We start from the raw sequence: 16730 nt of genomic DNA on the forward strand, positions 1-16730 counted from the left end.
TGATATATGGTGATGGATATTACTAGACTTATTGTGGTGATCATTTACCAATATACAGAAATATATAAGTATTACATTTTACACCTGAAACTAATATAATGTTATGTGATATATCCAAATTAAACTCTAAATAACAACGTTGAAACATGGATTAAATTAGCTCCATCCTAACGTCATTTTGTGTATCCAACTTAAACTCATCACTTAGACATTTTAAAATATAAAATCTCACTACTGACATCCTACAGGGTTGGGACAGACACACAGAAACAGACAGTAAGTCACCTTCACACGAGATATAGGCTTCCTCCTTGGGAGAGCAGGAAGTGTAATTCCAAGGGTCAGAAGGACACTGCCAGAGAGAGGTGTCTGTTTTCCGACACTGGATTCCATCCACCCACTGGGGTCTAGAACCTTCTCTAAGAGCAACAGAAGGGTTGAGACTTCCACTGTCCCCACAGCCAAGCTGTCTGCAGATCAGGGACACGGTGATATATTCCATGGGGTTGCGGCAGACACTGCCCCAGGTCCCGTTGTAGAAAACTTCCAGCCACCCAGCACACTGCTGGTCCTCACTCACCATCCTGAGGGCCAGGAACTCTGAGATTGAAAGGGAGGAAACAGGACACAGTGAGCATTCCACTCAGTGCTCTGGGTTTTCCTCTTTCCCAGAAATCGTGAACACTCACCCTGACCCAGCTGAGGAGATACCCACTAGGTGACAAGACTGAAATCTGTCTCCCTTTTACTTGACTTTGTCCATTAATGTCTGTCTTTCTATTTCTACCGCAATGATGTAGTGAATACGAACAGAGAGAAAGGCCAACATAGGCACCTGCAGGGAAGGGCCCTGAGCCTTGTTTCCTGAAAAAACCTGTAGAAGAGCATGTGAAAGGGATGTGGGTAGTGCAGAAACAGGCAGAACAGTGAACCCACAAATGTCTATGTTCCAGTCTTTCAATCCGGTGAATGTTGCCTTATATTTCAAAAGGCATTTTACAGACATTATTAAGACAAGAAACTTAGGAGCTTGGGATGGTGAGACTAACCTGCAAGATTATGAATTAATCATATAAACCCAATCTGATTATCCCTAAAATGGAATACTCTTCCTGAGTGTGGTTAGAGGAATACGAGACCCTGAAGAATGGTCAAGGGAGGGAATGTTGTCCGAAGAAGAAGATGGGCTCCAAGCCAAGGAATGAGGCCACATAGGGACCAGAAAAGGCTGGGAAAAGAGTCCTCCCCAGGGCCTCCAGGAAGAACGCAGCCCTGTGGACACTGGATTGTTGGTCTACAGAGACCCCTGTCAGACTCCTAGGGTACAGAACTGAACAGAGTAAATCTGTGCTTTCATTACAACGTCAACAGGCTCTCCAGACTGTATACCACAGGAAACTGAAGAGAGAGCCCTGCTTTCATGTGGAAACCCTGAGAAAAGGCTCTGCCAGGAAACACTGCTGAGAAGAAAGGACCAGAATCTCAGCTGCTGCAGGAGGAAGTGAAAGCACCTCGTCTTCACGTCTGCTGGAAACACAGGCTCCATGGGAAGAAGACTTCTTCTCTGGTCCTTTCAGCGTCTCTCCCTCAGGGCTCAGACCCGTGTCCTCCAGGGCCCCACCCCTCCCCCAGCCTGTGGACAGTGTGCAGCGCAGACCTGAGCAGATGACCCCCGCGTCCTGCTTGTGTCTGCAGTCGTGCCGCCCCCAGCCCCGGGAAGGGCACCTCCACACGTGGGACTCCTTTCCTGTGCAGTTCAGGTCATCCAGCCAGATGGGTCCTGATCCTGCCCCGAAGTGAGCAGACCTTGTGGCATTGAGGGCTTCTCCACAGCCCAGCTGCCTGCACACTACGCGGGCATCGTCCAGGTCCCAGCTGTCATCACAGATGGTGCCCCAGGAGTCCTGGTCAAGAATCTCCACTCTCCCCGCGCAGTGACCGCCCCCGTCCACCAGGCGGAGCCATCTGCTGTCTGAGGAGAGAGAAATTGGACAATGCGGTGGTGACCTGGGCGGTGACCCGGGCGGGTGGGCAGGGTGGGGGCGGCGGTTAAGCGCCTTCTGTCTAGTAGGACCCTCACCTGAGCAGTAGGGGGCGCTCTCCCCTGAGGCTGCAGAGCCTGTTGGTTCAGGGAGGGAGTCGCTGCACTGGGGCAGCACCTGGGTTTGGTTTCCTGCAGAAAGAGCAATGATCAGAGGGACATGAGTTGAAGCAAACTTCGGGAGATAGTGAAGGATAGGGAAGCCTGGCGTGCTGCATTCCAGGGAATCGAATAGAACTGGACACAACTTCCAGTAGTCATGTATGGATGTGAGAGTTGGACTGTGAGGAAGGCTGGGCGCCGAAGAATTGATGCTTTTGAAGTGTGGTGTTTGAGAAGACTCTTGAGAGTCCCTTGGACTCCAAGGAGATCCAACCAGTCCATTCTGAAGGAGATCAGCCCTGGGATTTCTTTGGAAGGAATGATGCTAAAGCTGAAACTCCAGTACTTTGGCCACCTCATGCAGAGTTGACTCATTGGAAAAGAGTCTGATGCTGGGAGGGATTGGGTGCAGGAGGAGAAGGGGACAACAGAGGATGAGATGGCTGGAAGGCATCACTGACTCAATGGACGTGAATCTGAGTGAAGTCCGAGAGTTGGTGATGGACAGGGAGGCCTGGCGTGCTGCGATGCATGGGGTCGCAAAGAGTCGGACACGACTGAGCGACTGAACTGAACTGAACTGAGCGACTGAATGGCAGCACATAATCTTTGCTGTTACATTCACTGAGAAGTGAGGTCTGTGCTTCGCTTAAAGTTCTGCTGAACTTTGTGAATTCCTAGTAAGTAGTGCTGCTGCTGCTAAGTCGCTTCCGTCGTGTCCGACTCTGTGCGACCCCATAGATGGCAGCCCACCAGGCTTCTCTGTCCCTGGGATTCTCCAGTCAAGAATACTGGAACGGTTGCCATTGCCTTCTCCAATGCATGCATGCATGCCAAGCCGCCCCAGTCATGCCCGACTCTATAGTGATAGAAGGGAGTTAAGGTAAAGTTGCTTGACCCTCAGCACAAGGTCTGAAAACTCTTGCAGCCTCGTGTGAAATCACTGAGGACCTTTGCTTTAGGGCAAGTCTGCCCTGTTGAGACTCTCGTCCTGTGGAGACTGTCATATGCAGGTCTGGTCGCTCAGTTCAACCCAGCTGACCTCCCAGCTGCCAGGCTTTCCTCATGAACCATCCTGGGTCCCCAGCCCAGTGTCCTCAGATGATGTCAGCCCCAGCTGATACTGGGCTGCAACCTGATAAGACTCCAAGACAATACAAATCGGAGCACTTCCCAAATTCCTTCCCAAACTCCAGGAAACCATGAGCAAAAGTAAAAAGGGGTTTTAAGATGCTAAGTTTTGTGGGAAATTTGCTTATGTAGCAATAGTCACCAAACACATAATTACCATACTGCTAACTATTTACTGAAGACAAATGAAGTGTTTGTTTTCAGAAGAAAAGTATATGCATTTTTATATGCATATGTTTGTATATGCAAATTTATATATGCATATATACCAAGGAATGAGGCCACATACAAATGAGGCCACTATACAAACAGTATAAATTTGTATATGCACATGCATAGCATCTTCATCCATAATGGCCCAAATTTGGGAAGACACCTAAAACATGTGACATTGCTTTTGGAACAAAGTAACAGGCAGAAGCTAGAAGGGGTGGAGGAGGCTATTAGCAGAAGCCTGATGGGCTTGGGCAATGCTGTCAATGAGGATTGAAAGGAAGTGAGGAAATACAATTGGGGCTGAAGGAAAAATATATGGTGATATTTATGCAAAATAAAATGGTTGCCATAAGTGACTAGATTTTGAAGTACTTTGTTACCAGGCAACAGTAACCAGAAAAACCTTTCTTCAGTCTCAGTAACTATAGAGCAAAACAAGCAAAGCCAGTCACTAAATATTTAGAACATTTGAGTGGGGTGATTTAACGAACATACCTCTCAAAACTAGAGAATACACCTTATTTCAAGCACTTACAGGTCATTTTCCAAGGCTGATCATATATTATACAAAAAGTGAGATCCAAAAAATTTTCAAAGGGTAAAATAATTAAAAATATGTTTTTTTATTAAAGTAGAATTAAGCTAAAAACAAAAGACAAATAGTAAAATCTTCAGTTGTTTGTTTAGTAGCTAAGTCATGTCTGACCCTTTTGCAGCCTCCAGGCCTGTAGCTCATCAGTCTCCTCTATCCATGGGATTTCCCAGGCAAGAATACTGGAGTCGGTTGCCATTTCCTTCTCCAAAAACCTTCCGTAGTGAGATATAATTTTCATGCATAAAAATACACATATTTTGAGTATGTTTTCATAAGTTTTGACAGTTGCATGTGCCAGCATAACTATTACCACAGTTAAAATTCAGAATATATAGCATTATTCACAAAGTTCCTATATGCCTCTTGCAACCAATAAAAGCCCCACAAATCCAGACCCAGGCAAATACTGATCTGTCTTTTATCATAAATAGATTAGTTGTGTTTTCTGAGAATTTATTAAAATCATACAGTGTGTAATCCCTTTTAGATGGTTTTTTTCACTTAGCATGCTTTGAGATTTTCTGTGTAGTTGGATTTATGAGTAGTTTTTTCTTTCTATTGTTAAAGTCTTACATTGTATGAATATGCCAAAGAAAGTTTTGCTTTCTCTCATTAAAGAAAATTAGAGTGGCTTATACTGTTTTACTCTTTCAAATAAACATGTCTGATTTTTCAGCCTAAATTTTTTGTGGACGTCTTTTCATCTCTCTTGGGTAACAGAAATTTTGGGTGACATAGAGTTGCTAATCAGCAACGTATAAAGGTTCTAATGGATCAATAACCTTCTCCAAACTTGGAATTGTTAGTCTCCTTAATTGTAGCCGGTCTAATTTGTGAATTTATACCTCATACTTTAATTTGAATTTTTTTTACTAATTAATGATATTTGGTATCATTTCATTTACTTATTGGCCATTTGTATATCATCTTTGGGAAAGTGTCTTTCTTAATATTTTGCCCATGCTTAAACTGGATAGTTCTTTTCTTATTTTTCTATTATAATTTTTTCACTTATTCTTGTTACAAATCCTTTGTTAGATATATGTATTGCAGTTAATTTCTCCCTATCAGTTGAATGCCTTTTCATTTTCTTAATATTTTTTTTCAAAAAGCAAAAAGTTTTAATTTTAATGAAAATCACATCTCATTTTTTAATGGTTAATGTCTTATCTGACTTAGAAAATGTTTGCTTACTCCACAATCATAATTTTTCTTACATTTTCTTCTACCAGTTTTATAATTAAATTTTATATGGGAATAACCATTTATTTGAGCTACCCTGATGGACTGGGGTTTTTCTTTAGGGTGAGGATGGGGGGAATGGCGCTTATGATGTGAAATAAGGATCACAGTTCATTCCCCTCCCCCATGCAGATATTCAATTAGCAAATCATTTTTTGAAGAGAATGTATTTTCCCCTTTGAAATATCTCTATGCTTTTGTAGAATTTCAGCACATACATGGATTTGGGTCTGTTACTGAACTTCATTGTGCTCTGTTGATCTATTTAGCTATTCTTATTCCATAGCCATGTTGCTGTGGATATGTAGTAGGAAACTTGAAGTTAGCATACTTCTTTTGGCCCTTCTTTTTCAAAATTGTTTTGTCCATTCCACTTCTTTCACATTTAAAGAAATGTTTAGAATTTGCTTGTAAAGTTCTACAAAAATATTGCTTGGCTTTTTATTAGGATGAGATTTAGTTTGTATATTAACTGAAGAGAATTGACAGCCGATTAAGTATTCTAATCCATGAACATGGTATATGTCTTTATTTTTTTAGGTGTTCTGTGACTTTCAATGCAAGCCCTTTAGATATTTTAAGTTTCTTCCTACATATTTAATAGTTTTCATACTATAATAAATGGGATTTCCCCCTAGATTTTGCTAGTATAAAGAAGTACCACTTATGTCTGATTTATGCTTCATTGGTCACTAGTGAAGACAGTCTGTCTACATGGATGAACTATATCTAAGTCATCAATCTGCAACCCTAAGTAATGTGAAAATGCTGGTCCTGCATCTGACCAGCAGTTTCAAATTTTAAACAGCACACTAAATAATCATTTATTTATTCCACTTTATTCAATATTTTTTTCTGCTACTTTTATTGATTTTTTACAGTTTAACTATAATGTTTCTGAGAAAAGGTCTTTTACATAGGGGTGATAAGGTGACCTATTAGTTTTATCAGCTTGAATTTTCAAGCCTCTCCCCGAGTTAGAAATTGTTCATTTGAATACATTTTTTCCCACCCTCTCCCTCTCCTCTCCTAGATATTTTTATGTTAGTGTAGACACATAAATCACATAGGATATATTCTTCCTTTTTTACTCATTTTTAACCACTGATTCTATCTTTAATTTGATCTACTTGTTGTAGATGCTATCTGTTGCATTTTTCCCCATTTCAATATTAAACTTTTCAGCACCTGAATTTCTGTTTGGTTCTTTTTAGGACTTCGCTTTGTTAAACTTCTTGTTTTTTCATCTATTGTTTCCCTGATTTCATTGAATTGCCTTTCTGTCTTTTCTTACAGCTCATTCAGTTTTCTCAAAACAGCTGTGTTGGATTCTTTATAAGCTAGATTGCAAAGATCCATGTCATTGACATGTGTCTTTGTCAGTTTTGAAAAGTTACTGTTACTCTTTGGTGAGGACAAATTTCTTTAATTCAAGTTCCTTGAAATTTTGCTTTGCTGCTTTTGCCTGAGATGTAGCAGACACCACATTAAATCTTTACTGATTACCTTCAGGTGGTATATACTGTTCTTGACCTTGTATAGACTCACTCTACATTTCTTGCTTCCTCTTATGGAAAATACCTTAAGCTTTTATGTCTTCTTTGGTCCTTAAAACTCAGCAGGCTATTGGAAACCTCTCTTTTGTTTTGCAGAATGTTGTGCTACAGCTGAAGCCTGTGGTTACCTCCCTGCCACAGATCCTCGTCTGGTTTTGGAGATCACTCCATTTACTGGAGTTTGCATTCATCTCCATACTTGGAAACACACAAAAACAACTGTCGGAAAGGTGGCAGTAAAGATGATTTACTAAAGACTTACTACCCCAGGGACTTGGAGTACCTACGGGCCCAGGGAGAGAGATCTTTGGGTGACATTCTCCTAGAGGCTTGTGGATGGGCTTCCTGCTGAAGCCCTGAGTGTAGTCGCAGGAACTGCATCCCTTTTACATTTTTTGACCTTCTCAATGATCTTTCATATTTCCTCTCTCCCCTCAGTCACGGAGGTTCAGCCCCAGAACTCTGGGTGCTGCTGGAGGGAAGCTGGTTTCCCCAGCAATATCAAGTGGGCACTAGCTCACTGCTTTCCTTTTCGCCCATGAGAGGGGCCCCACCAGCTAGTTCAAATTTATGCTGTGTCACCTTGGGGTAAGGAGCAGCACTGGCAAAATCCTTTAATCCTCTCCAGTAATTCAAACTTACTTTCTTGGCTCCAACAGAGTAATGAAATCTCCCTTCAGGAATCCTGGACTTCTAACAATTTCTATAGGTATTCGACCAAATGAGCACTCACCACGTTTCTCCATGTTTTCCCTGACCATGGCCCAGGGGGCTGGGACCGCTTCACTACTCCTGCTGGCTCCAGTCTGTACCAATGTCTACCCGCCTATTACTGGATGCCCAGGTGAGTGACCATCTTCCTGGTTCTTTGATATTAGTTATGGGATCCAACAACTTTCACAGAGGGACTTTTAATCATGGATGTACGGTTAATTAGTTGTTAAAAAAAGAAGCAAATAGGAAGGAAGCAAGCCACCATGATGCTGACATCACTCCCTTTGCCAAGACTTTTACACAATTAGCTGAAGTAGAAAATTTCTTTGAATAGTTCCATTTGAAATGACATATGGATGAATAGAAAATCTGAATAATTCTGATTTATTAAAAATACTGAATTTGTAGTTAAACCTTTCTACTATAACTTCAAAACAAAACAATTTCAAGTTCAGGTGTATTTCAAAATAGTTAATAATGTTATGTGAAATTGAAATTTCCTGAATTTGAATGAATGTCTTAAGAAATATACACTGAGGTTATCAGGTAAAGGAATCTGACGGGTATAGAAATTCTCACATGGTTCAATGGAAGAAAATTCCTGACTGAGGTATACCCTTTTTGCATATACATTGTTCACTATGATTATACTTAAATAGCTATGTTTACTTAAAATATGTATTCTCCTTTATGCTTCTTGCCCTGATCTGAAACATGAATGAATAATGACAAAACCCGTATTTCATCATGAAATATCTAACTTTTGAAGTCAGTTTTCCATCACTCTCTGCTCTTGGAGACATATCACTCCAAGAGCGTCCTGTGTACCAACAGCCCTTCCCTTTCTCTCACCTGAGCAGGTCACAGAGGCCATGTTGCCATGGGAACAGTCAGAACTACCCAGGGCAGTCACAGGGCAACTCCACAGGAAAGACTCAGTCCCCAAACAGTGAAATCGGACTGCTGAGATCTGGTCATCTCTGCCCACCAAGTGTGGTCCTCTGGGGGTGGAGATGGCAACTCCACAGCCAAGCTGTCGACAGACAACATTGGCATTGGCCAGAGTCCAGTGGGAGGCACACAGCGCTCTCCATCGTCCAGAAATGTTCATCTCCACCTGCCCCTCACACTGAGAGGAGCCGTTTGTCATGAGCCGCAATTCCGAGTACACTGCTAGAAGAAGACAGGATTTCAGCAAAATCTCATGATTTTCTTACCCCCAGCAGAGAGTACAGGGAGGTTAGTCCTGATCTACATCTCACCTGAACAGGCAACCTGAACAGCTCCACTGTGGTGACACATGCCCCCTGGACAGGGCACTCTGGGGCAGACCCAGAGCTCAGGCTCCTCCCCTTCACACCTGAACTCTTCAGCCCAGACCTGGCCATCAGACTCTCTGAAGGGCATGTGTTTCAGGACAGACACAGCCTTGCCGCATCCCAGCTCTGCACAGATGACCTGGGCAGTGGGGAGTGTGAAATTCCCATCAGACACTGGGATCCATTCTTTTCCAGAATGTACTTCTACACGCCCTGAACAGGGTCTATCCCCTCCAAACAGACACACAGATCCTAAGATAAAAATAATGACAAACACAGTGAGCGTTCATTTTCCCTGCTTGCAAATTGAAAACAATATGTCACAGGCAATGGTGTGAAAACTTTCCAGGAGTTGAGCACAAACTGAGAATTTAACAGTTAGTGTCAGAGTTGCATTTTCATGACCAAATTTCTAAAGAGAAACCCAGAAGCAGGGTCAATTTGGAATGACTGGATCCCAGCAAGGCATACTTTGAGGTTGGTTAGGAATGTGAATTGCTTATCTAAGGTCCAGGAAACTACAGGGACCAAGACAGATCATCTGTAATGGCTGAATACCAGGGACATAGATTTTATTTTGTTTGGAGAAGTTTCTCATTTAGGAGCCTGGGATCTACAGAGCCCAAGAAGATAATGCGTAATGTGTGGCACTCAAACTTGAGTATAGAGACATGAAGAGCAGAACCAAACCAGAGCAAAATGGCTATGAGAGTGCAGAGATCTATCCTTTAGACAAAGTTAGAAAGCTTTTCTGAGACTTTCTGCTACTAGTCTAATCAAATTTTTCCCCCACGAGCCACTCCTCAAGTGGTTTGGCATGCAGAAAATTGTATAGGCTGGATCCATTAATGCATGCCAACCTGTAGACAGATAATGGCTCAAGAGAAGAAATACTGACATAATAACTAATCTACTTTTAAAGTAACAAAATTATATTTTTCTGATAATTTTTGATGACAAAATATTCCAAGAATTTCTTAGATGACCTAAATGAAGAAAAAGATAAGTCTGTTCTGTTAAGTAAGCTCAGAGACAAAAAGGACAACTTGATTTATGAAGCTCAAAAGTTCATAGATAGGTAGAACCAAGACTTGCTATAATTAAATTATCAAAATTCAAACACAAAGATAATTTTGAAAGCATTAAAAGAAAAATGACTTGTTACATATAAAGGAGTTTCTCTCATAAAGCAGATTTCTCAGCAGAAACCTTGCTGACCAGAGAGAGCAGGGTAACGTATACAAAGCATTTAGTGAAAAAAATCTGCCAATAATCAACTCTTTATCTAGCAAACTGTCCTTTAAAAATGAAGCGAGATTTTTTTTTAATTTGCAAAAAGCAAAAACTGAGGGGTTTCATCACCACTCGTCTTGCTTCTTATTAGTAAAGATAAATATGAAGAGAAGTACAGAATACTGATATATTGTAATCTCAGCACGTGATTTTAACCATGTTTTGTAAATCAAAAGTCAAACACAGCAAGAATAACTATAATCACAGAAATTTGCTGGTGGAAAAAGAATGAAAAGTGAAAGTGAAGTCGCTCAGTCATGCCCGACTCTGCGAACCCGTGGACTGTAGCCTACCAGGCTCCTCTGTCCATGAGATTCTCCAGACAAGAATACTGGAGTGGGTTGCCATTTCCTTCTCCAGGGGATCTTTCCGACCTAGGGATCGAACCCGGGTCTCCTGCATTGGAGTCAGATGCTTTAACCTCTGAGCCACCAGGGAAGCCCAGAAAAAGAATATGTAAAGAAATAAAATCTGACATCAATGATATAAAGTATTGCGGAGATAGTAAAATACAGAGTTTCCATTAGCTATCAAATTTAATTTGTTACCTTAATTGTACTTAACTTCAGTTATCGACTATTATAGCTATCAATTGCTTGATGCAAGTTCCCAGGTAACCACAATTAAAAGTATAGAGGATAACAAGATAAGGAGAAAAGAGTCAGAGCATACCACTATGAAAAGTCACTTCACAAAGAAAGCAACAGAAGAGAAGAACAAGAGAACTATAAAACAGACAGAAAACAATGAACAAAGCAGTAACAAGTCCTGACCTTTCAATAATGATTTTAAACGTAAATATATTAAAACTTCCAAATGAAAAATGTTGAGTGGCCTGAGTAGATTAAAAAACAAGACCCAACTACATACTTTAGATTTCATGACACACATAGGATGAAAGTGAAGAGGTAGAGACAGAGATTCCATGCAAATAGTAATCAAAAGAAAGCAAAGTCAGGCCAAAGAGAAGTTAAGCCAAAACCATCACAGGAGACATAATGATTAAATAGTTCTACAAAGAATCGATAACCCATGTTATTACATATATATTCAATATAAGCCCCCAACATCAAAAAATGTAAATAAACAAAGTGAACATTGACAGATCTTAGGGAGAAATAAAAGCAGCACAAAAATATCCCACTGTTTATAATGGATGGATCATTCAGACAGAAAATCAATAAGAAAGCAACAGAATTAAGCAACACTATAGGCTAAATGGCATTACCAGACACATAGTGCCCATTGACCCAATACACTGACCCAGAGAGCACATTTTTACCCAATGTATAGAAAAATAGACATTCTTCTCAGTGTCACATGAAATATTCTCCAGGACATACTAGATCACAAACAAGTCTCAGAAAATTTAAGAATATCAAAATAATTCCAAGTGTCTTTGCTGACCACAATGGTAGCTAGAAATCAAGAATGAAAAGAAAACAGGAAAAATTCATAAATGCATGAAAACTAAATGACACACTCATATTTTGAGGCTTTTCTCTATTTATATACAGAATGCTATTGAGATTTTGATAGGGATTGCATCAAGTCTATAGATTACTTTGAGCAATATAGACATTTTAGCAATATCAATTCTTTCAGTCTATTAACACAGAATGATTTTCCAATTATTTGTGTCTTTTTAATTTTCCTTCATGCAGGTTTAATGTATTAAACATTTTATAATTGTAAAAGAAACTGACATTAAAAAAAAAAAAAGGTAGAAGATGAAAGTAGAGAGTAAGCAAGCCATTATTTGGAGAGCTCCCAGTTGGAGAAAACTAAGATCATCGCATCCAGTCCCATCACTTCATGGCAAATAGATGAGAAAACAATGAAAACAGTGACAGACTTTATTTTGGGGGGCTCCAAAATCACTGTAGATTATGACTACAGCCATGGAACTAAAAGATGTTTGCTCCTTGGAAGAAAAGCTATGACCAATCTAAACAGCATATTAAAACGCAGAGACATTACTTTGCTGACAAAGGCAGTGGCAACCCACTCCAGTACTCTTGCCTGGAAAATCCCATGGATGGAGGAGCCTGGTAGGCTGCAGTCTATGAGGTCGCTAAGAGTTGGACATGACTGAGCAACTTCCCTTTCACTTTTCACGTTCACGCATTAGAGAAGGAAATGGCAACCCACTCCAATGTTCTTGCCTGGAGAATCCCAGGGACGGAGGGGCCTGGTGAGCTGCTGTCTCTGGGATCGCACAGAGTCAGACACGACTGAAGTGACTTAGCATTAGCAGCATGGTTTATCAAATAGTCATGTATGGATGTGAGAGTTGGACGAGGAAGAAAGCTGAGCACCAAAGAATTGATGCTTTTGAACTGTGGTGTTGGAGAAGACTCTTGAGAGTCCCTTGGACTGCAAGGAGATCCAACCAGTCCATCCTAAAGGAGATCAGTCCTGGGTGTTCATTGGAAGGACTGATGCTGAAGCTGAAACTCCCATACTTTGGCCACATGATGTGAAGAACTGACTCATTGGAAAAGACCCTGATGCTGGGAAAGATTGAAGGTGGGAGGAGAAGGGGATGACAAAGAATGAGATGGTTGGATGGCATCACCAACTCAATGGCCATGAGTAAACCCTGGGAGTTGGTGATGGACAGGAAAGCCTGGCATGCTGCCATCCGTGGGGTTGCAAAGAGTCGGACATGACTGAGCGGCTGAACTGAAGTTGTGTAAGCCTCAGTACTGATAAGACACATAAATATTTAGGGAAAATATTAGTTGAATCAGTTTTTAGCGTATTTCATCACCCTCTGCTCCTCCTATCTATCACCTAACCCTGGATTTTGTCATTTCTCCTGCTTCACACAAGTAAACATGATCTTAAATATACAAATGTTTATTGATTTAAAGATGGGTTTGTCAAAAAGGGAAGCAACTGCTATAGAAGTGAAGGGTAGGTATATAGGTGGGGTTTGTGGCAAGTAAGGTGAGATCATAAAAAGTTTTGAAGCTTAGGAGGGAAACCAAAATGACAATATATCATTAGTCATCCAAGGAACATATTTTGAAAAGAATAAAAGGGAATCAATTATTTAATTTTTTAAATTCCCTTGTGTCTGAGTATATTCTGATTATGTATTGCTAGAGTTCTTTCTGGTAAAAGACTACCTAGTAATGCCTGAATCCAGTCAAAAAACTAGACTTCCAAAGAAGAAAAATATAACGCATAAAAAATTTTAAATGAGCAATCATTAAAAGCAAATTCAGAAATTACAGAGATGATTTAATTGGCTGATAAGGTCTTTAAACCTCTAATATAAATATACCTACTGAGGCATAAAAACAAAGTAGAGAAAAAATAAGCAAATGGAGCTTCTAAAGTAAAATACAATATCTGGAATGAAAAATTGTCTGGATTAACTTAACAAGAGACAAGACATTGCAGAATAAAAGAATCGGAAATTCAACACATAGCAATTGACCACCCACATTGAATTAGAGAGAGAAAAATATGAGTAGAAATTAGTATCATGAAGGATAATATCAAACCATGTAAAATATGTTATTTGGAGATTCAGAATAAGGGATAAGTAGAAAAAAAATTTTTTTAATGATAGATGAAATTTTTCCAAAGGTAATGAAGCTATAAACCCACTGATCCAAGAGGCTAAACAAACCTCAAACAAGATAAACTAAATAAAACCACCTAAGGCACTTGATAATATATTGCTGAAATCCATTCATAAACAAAAATAACTCTTAACAGCAGCCAGGAAATTTTGACACACTATATATAGGGGAACAATGTTAAGTATTACTGGCTTCTTGTTTGAAGTAATGTAAGCCAGATAATTATGCAAAACCATCTTTAGAGTACTCGGTGGGGGGCAAATACTAACACAGAATTCAGATACTTTTGAAAATAACATTCAAACCTGAAAAAAAATTAAAGTGTTTTCAGATGAATAACAGATGATACAATATGAGGCTATCAGACATACACTACACAAAAATGTTATCTAAAGGTCTAAAAGTTAAAGGAAAGTGATAATAAATGAAAGCTTGAGTCTACCCAAAGCTATAAGAACTGTGTTAAATGATAATTCTGCAAGTAAATATTTTAAAAACTTCTTCTCATTTTTAAAATACTACAATATTTAAGACAAAAATAACAATTTGTATTAAAATCATAGTATATTTATAAGTAGAATATATGACAAGAGTAACATATATAACAAGAACAGTGAAATAGAATTATACTATAATAAGGTCTTACATTATATATTAAGTGACATGATATCTAAAGAAAAATGTGATTAAAGAGAAATATTTTCAACATTATGATAAACTCTGCAAAAAAAGATATAGCCAATAAACCAACAGAGTACATAAAATAGAGTATTAAAATGCTCAATTAAAGATTAAAATAGGGAAAAAAAGCATAAAACAAACAGCAAGCTAGTAAACTTAAACGCAAGTATATAAATAATTACATTAATTTAAATTATTTAAACAATCCAACTAAAAGCAAGCTGATCAGACTAGATAAAGTAAGAAAATCATACACTGTATAAACACAGAAACATAGGGTCACAAAGATATACCATGCAAACACTGATCAGAGAAAGCTGCATTATCTATATTAATATTATATAAAGTAAGCCTATAGGATAAAGAATATATTCAGAGAGAAAAGAACATTTCATGATGATAAAATACAAAAGAAATTATGTAGTTTCAAAATCAGTATGAAGCAACTGAAATGGTGTCTAGAGAAAAATTTACAGCCTTTATGCTTCCTTGAGGCTTACATTAGAAAAGAAAAGAAAACTGAGAGCAAATGATCTAAGATTCCACCTCAAGAATCTATAAAAATACAGCAAATCAAAACCAAAAGAGAAGAACAAAAACTAATAGAAATCAATGAAATAGGAAATATAAACAATAAAGAAAATCAGCAAAGTCAACTGGTAATTCTTTTTGAAAGGCTAATGAAACTGATAATCCTCTAGCAAAAAATTCTATCAAGAAAAACTAAGAGAACACAAATTTAACAACACCAAGAATGAAAGGGGATCTTACCGATATTTAAAATATACATTGTTGTTCAGTCACTAAGTCGTACCCAACTCTGTAACCCTGTGGACTGCAGCACCCAAGGCTTCCCTGTCTTTCTCTATCTTCTGGAGTTTGCTCAAATTTATATCCATTGAGTCAGTGATGCCATCCAACCATCTCGTCCTCTGTTGCCCCCCTTCTCCTCCTGGTCTCATCTCAATCTTTCCCAGCGTCAGGGTCTATTCCAATGAGTTGGCTCCTCACATCAGGTGGTCAAACTATTGGAACTTCAGCTTCAGCATCAGTCCTTTCAATGAATCTTCAAGGTTGGTTTCCTTTAGGACTGACTGGTTTGATCTCCTTGTTGTCCAAGGGATTCTCAAAAGTCTTATCCAGCACCACAGTTCAAAAACATCAGTTCTTTGGTGCTCAATCTTCCTTATGGTCCAACTCTCACATCCATACCAGACTACTGGAAAAAACATAGCTTTGACCTTTGTCAGCAAAGTGATGTTTCTGCTTTTTAATATGCTGTCTAGGTTTATCATAGCTTTTCTTCCAAGGAGCAAGCATCTTTTAATTTCATCATTAAAGTCACCATCTGCAGTGCTTTTGGAGCCCAAGAAAATAAAATCTGCCACTGTTTCCATTTCTCCCCCATATTTTGCTTCCCAAGTGATGCTAGTCTATCAATTCAGATAGACATAAGAGATGTGGGTTCGATTCCCTTCCATCCTGGGAAGATTCCCTGGAGGAGGAAATGGAAACCCACTTCAGTATTCTTGCCTGGAAAGTCCCATGAACAGAGGAGCCTGGCAGGCTACAGTCCATAGGGTTGCACAAAGTTGGACACAACTGAAGCAACTTAGCACTGCACATTTGGCATGAAATGATGGGACTGGGTGCCGTGATCTTAGTTTTTTAACAATATCGGGCATGTTCAGAGTGGTGTGACCACAGACTGATCTTAGTTTTTGAATGTTGAGTTTTAAGTCAGCTTTCTCACTCTCCTTTCCTCTTCATCAAGAGGTTCTTTAGTTCCTCTTCACTTTCTGTCACTAGAGTGATAACATATGCATATCTGAGGTTGTTGATATTTCTCCTGAAAATCTTGATTCCAGCTTGTGCTTCATCCAGCCCAGCATCTCACATGATGTACTCTGCATATAAATTAAATAAGCAGGGTGACAACATACAGCCTTGTCATACTCCTTTTCCTGTGTTGAACCAGTCCATTGCTCCATCTGTGGTTCTAACTGTTGCTTCTTGACAGGTAAGGTAGTCTGGTATTCCCACCTTTTTAAGAATTTTCTACAGTTTGTTGTGATGCACACAGTCAAAAGATTTAGCATAGTCAATGAAGCAGAAGTAGATTTTTTTTTCTGAAATTCTCTTGCTTTTTCTATGATCCAACAGATGTCAGCAATATGATCTCTGGTTCCTCTTCCTTTTCTAAATCCAGCGTGTACATTTGGAAGTTCTCAGTTTACATATAGT

General features: G+C 39.4%; 1 protein-coding gene across 1 annotated transcript; it reads right to left on the reverse strand.

Moving 5' to 3' along the window:
- Positions 1–285: 285 nt before the first annotated feature.
- LOC108634716 (antigen WC1.1-like) lies at positions 286–9168 on the reverse strand (the record flags this gene model as incomplete). Its single annotated transcript, XM_018044888.1, has 5 exons — positions 286–600; positions 1658–1972; positions 2081–2173; positions 8450–8770; positions 8860–9168. Coding segments are annotated over 5 exons (1353 nt in total), but the record flags the coding sequence as incomplete, so codon positions are not given.
- Between the last annotated feature and the right edge of the window lie 7562 nt (positions 9169–16730).

The sequence above is a fragment of the Capra hircus genome, unplaced genomic scaffold, assembly GCF_001704415.2.
Source record: "Capra hircus breed San Clemente unplaced genomic scaffold, ASM170441v1, whole genome shotgun sequence".
NCBI lineage: Eukaryota > Metazoa > Chordata > Mammalia > Artiodactyla > Bovidae > Capra > Capra hircus.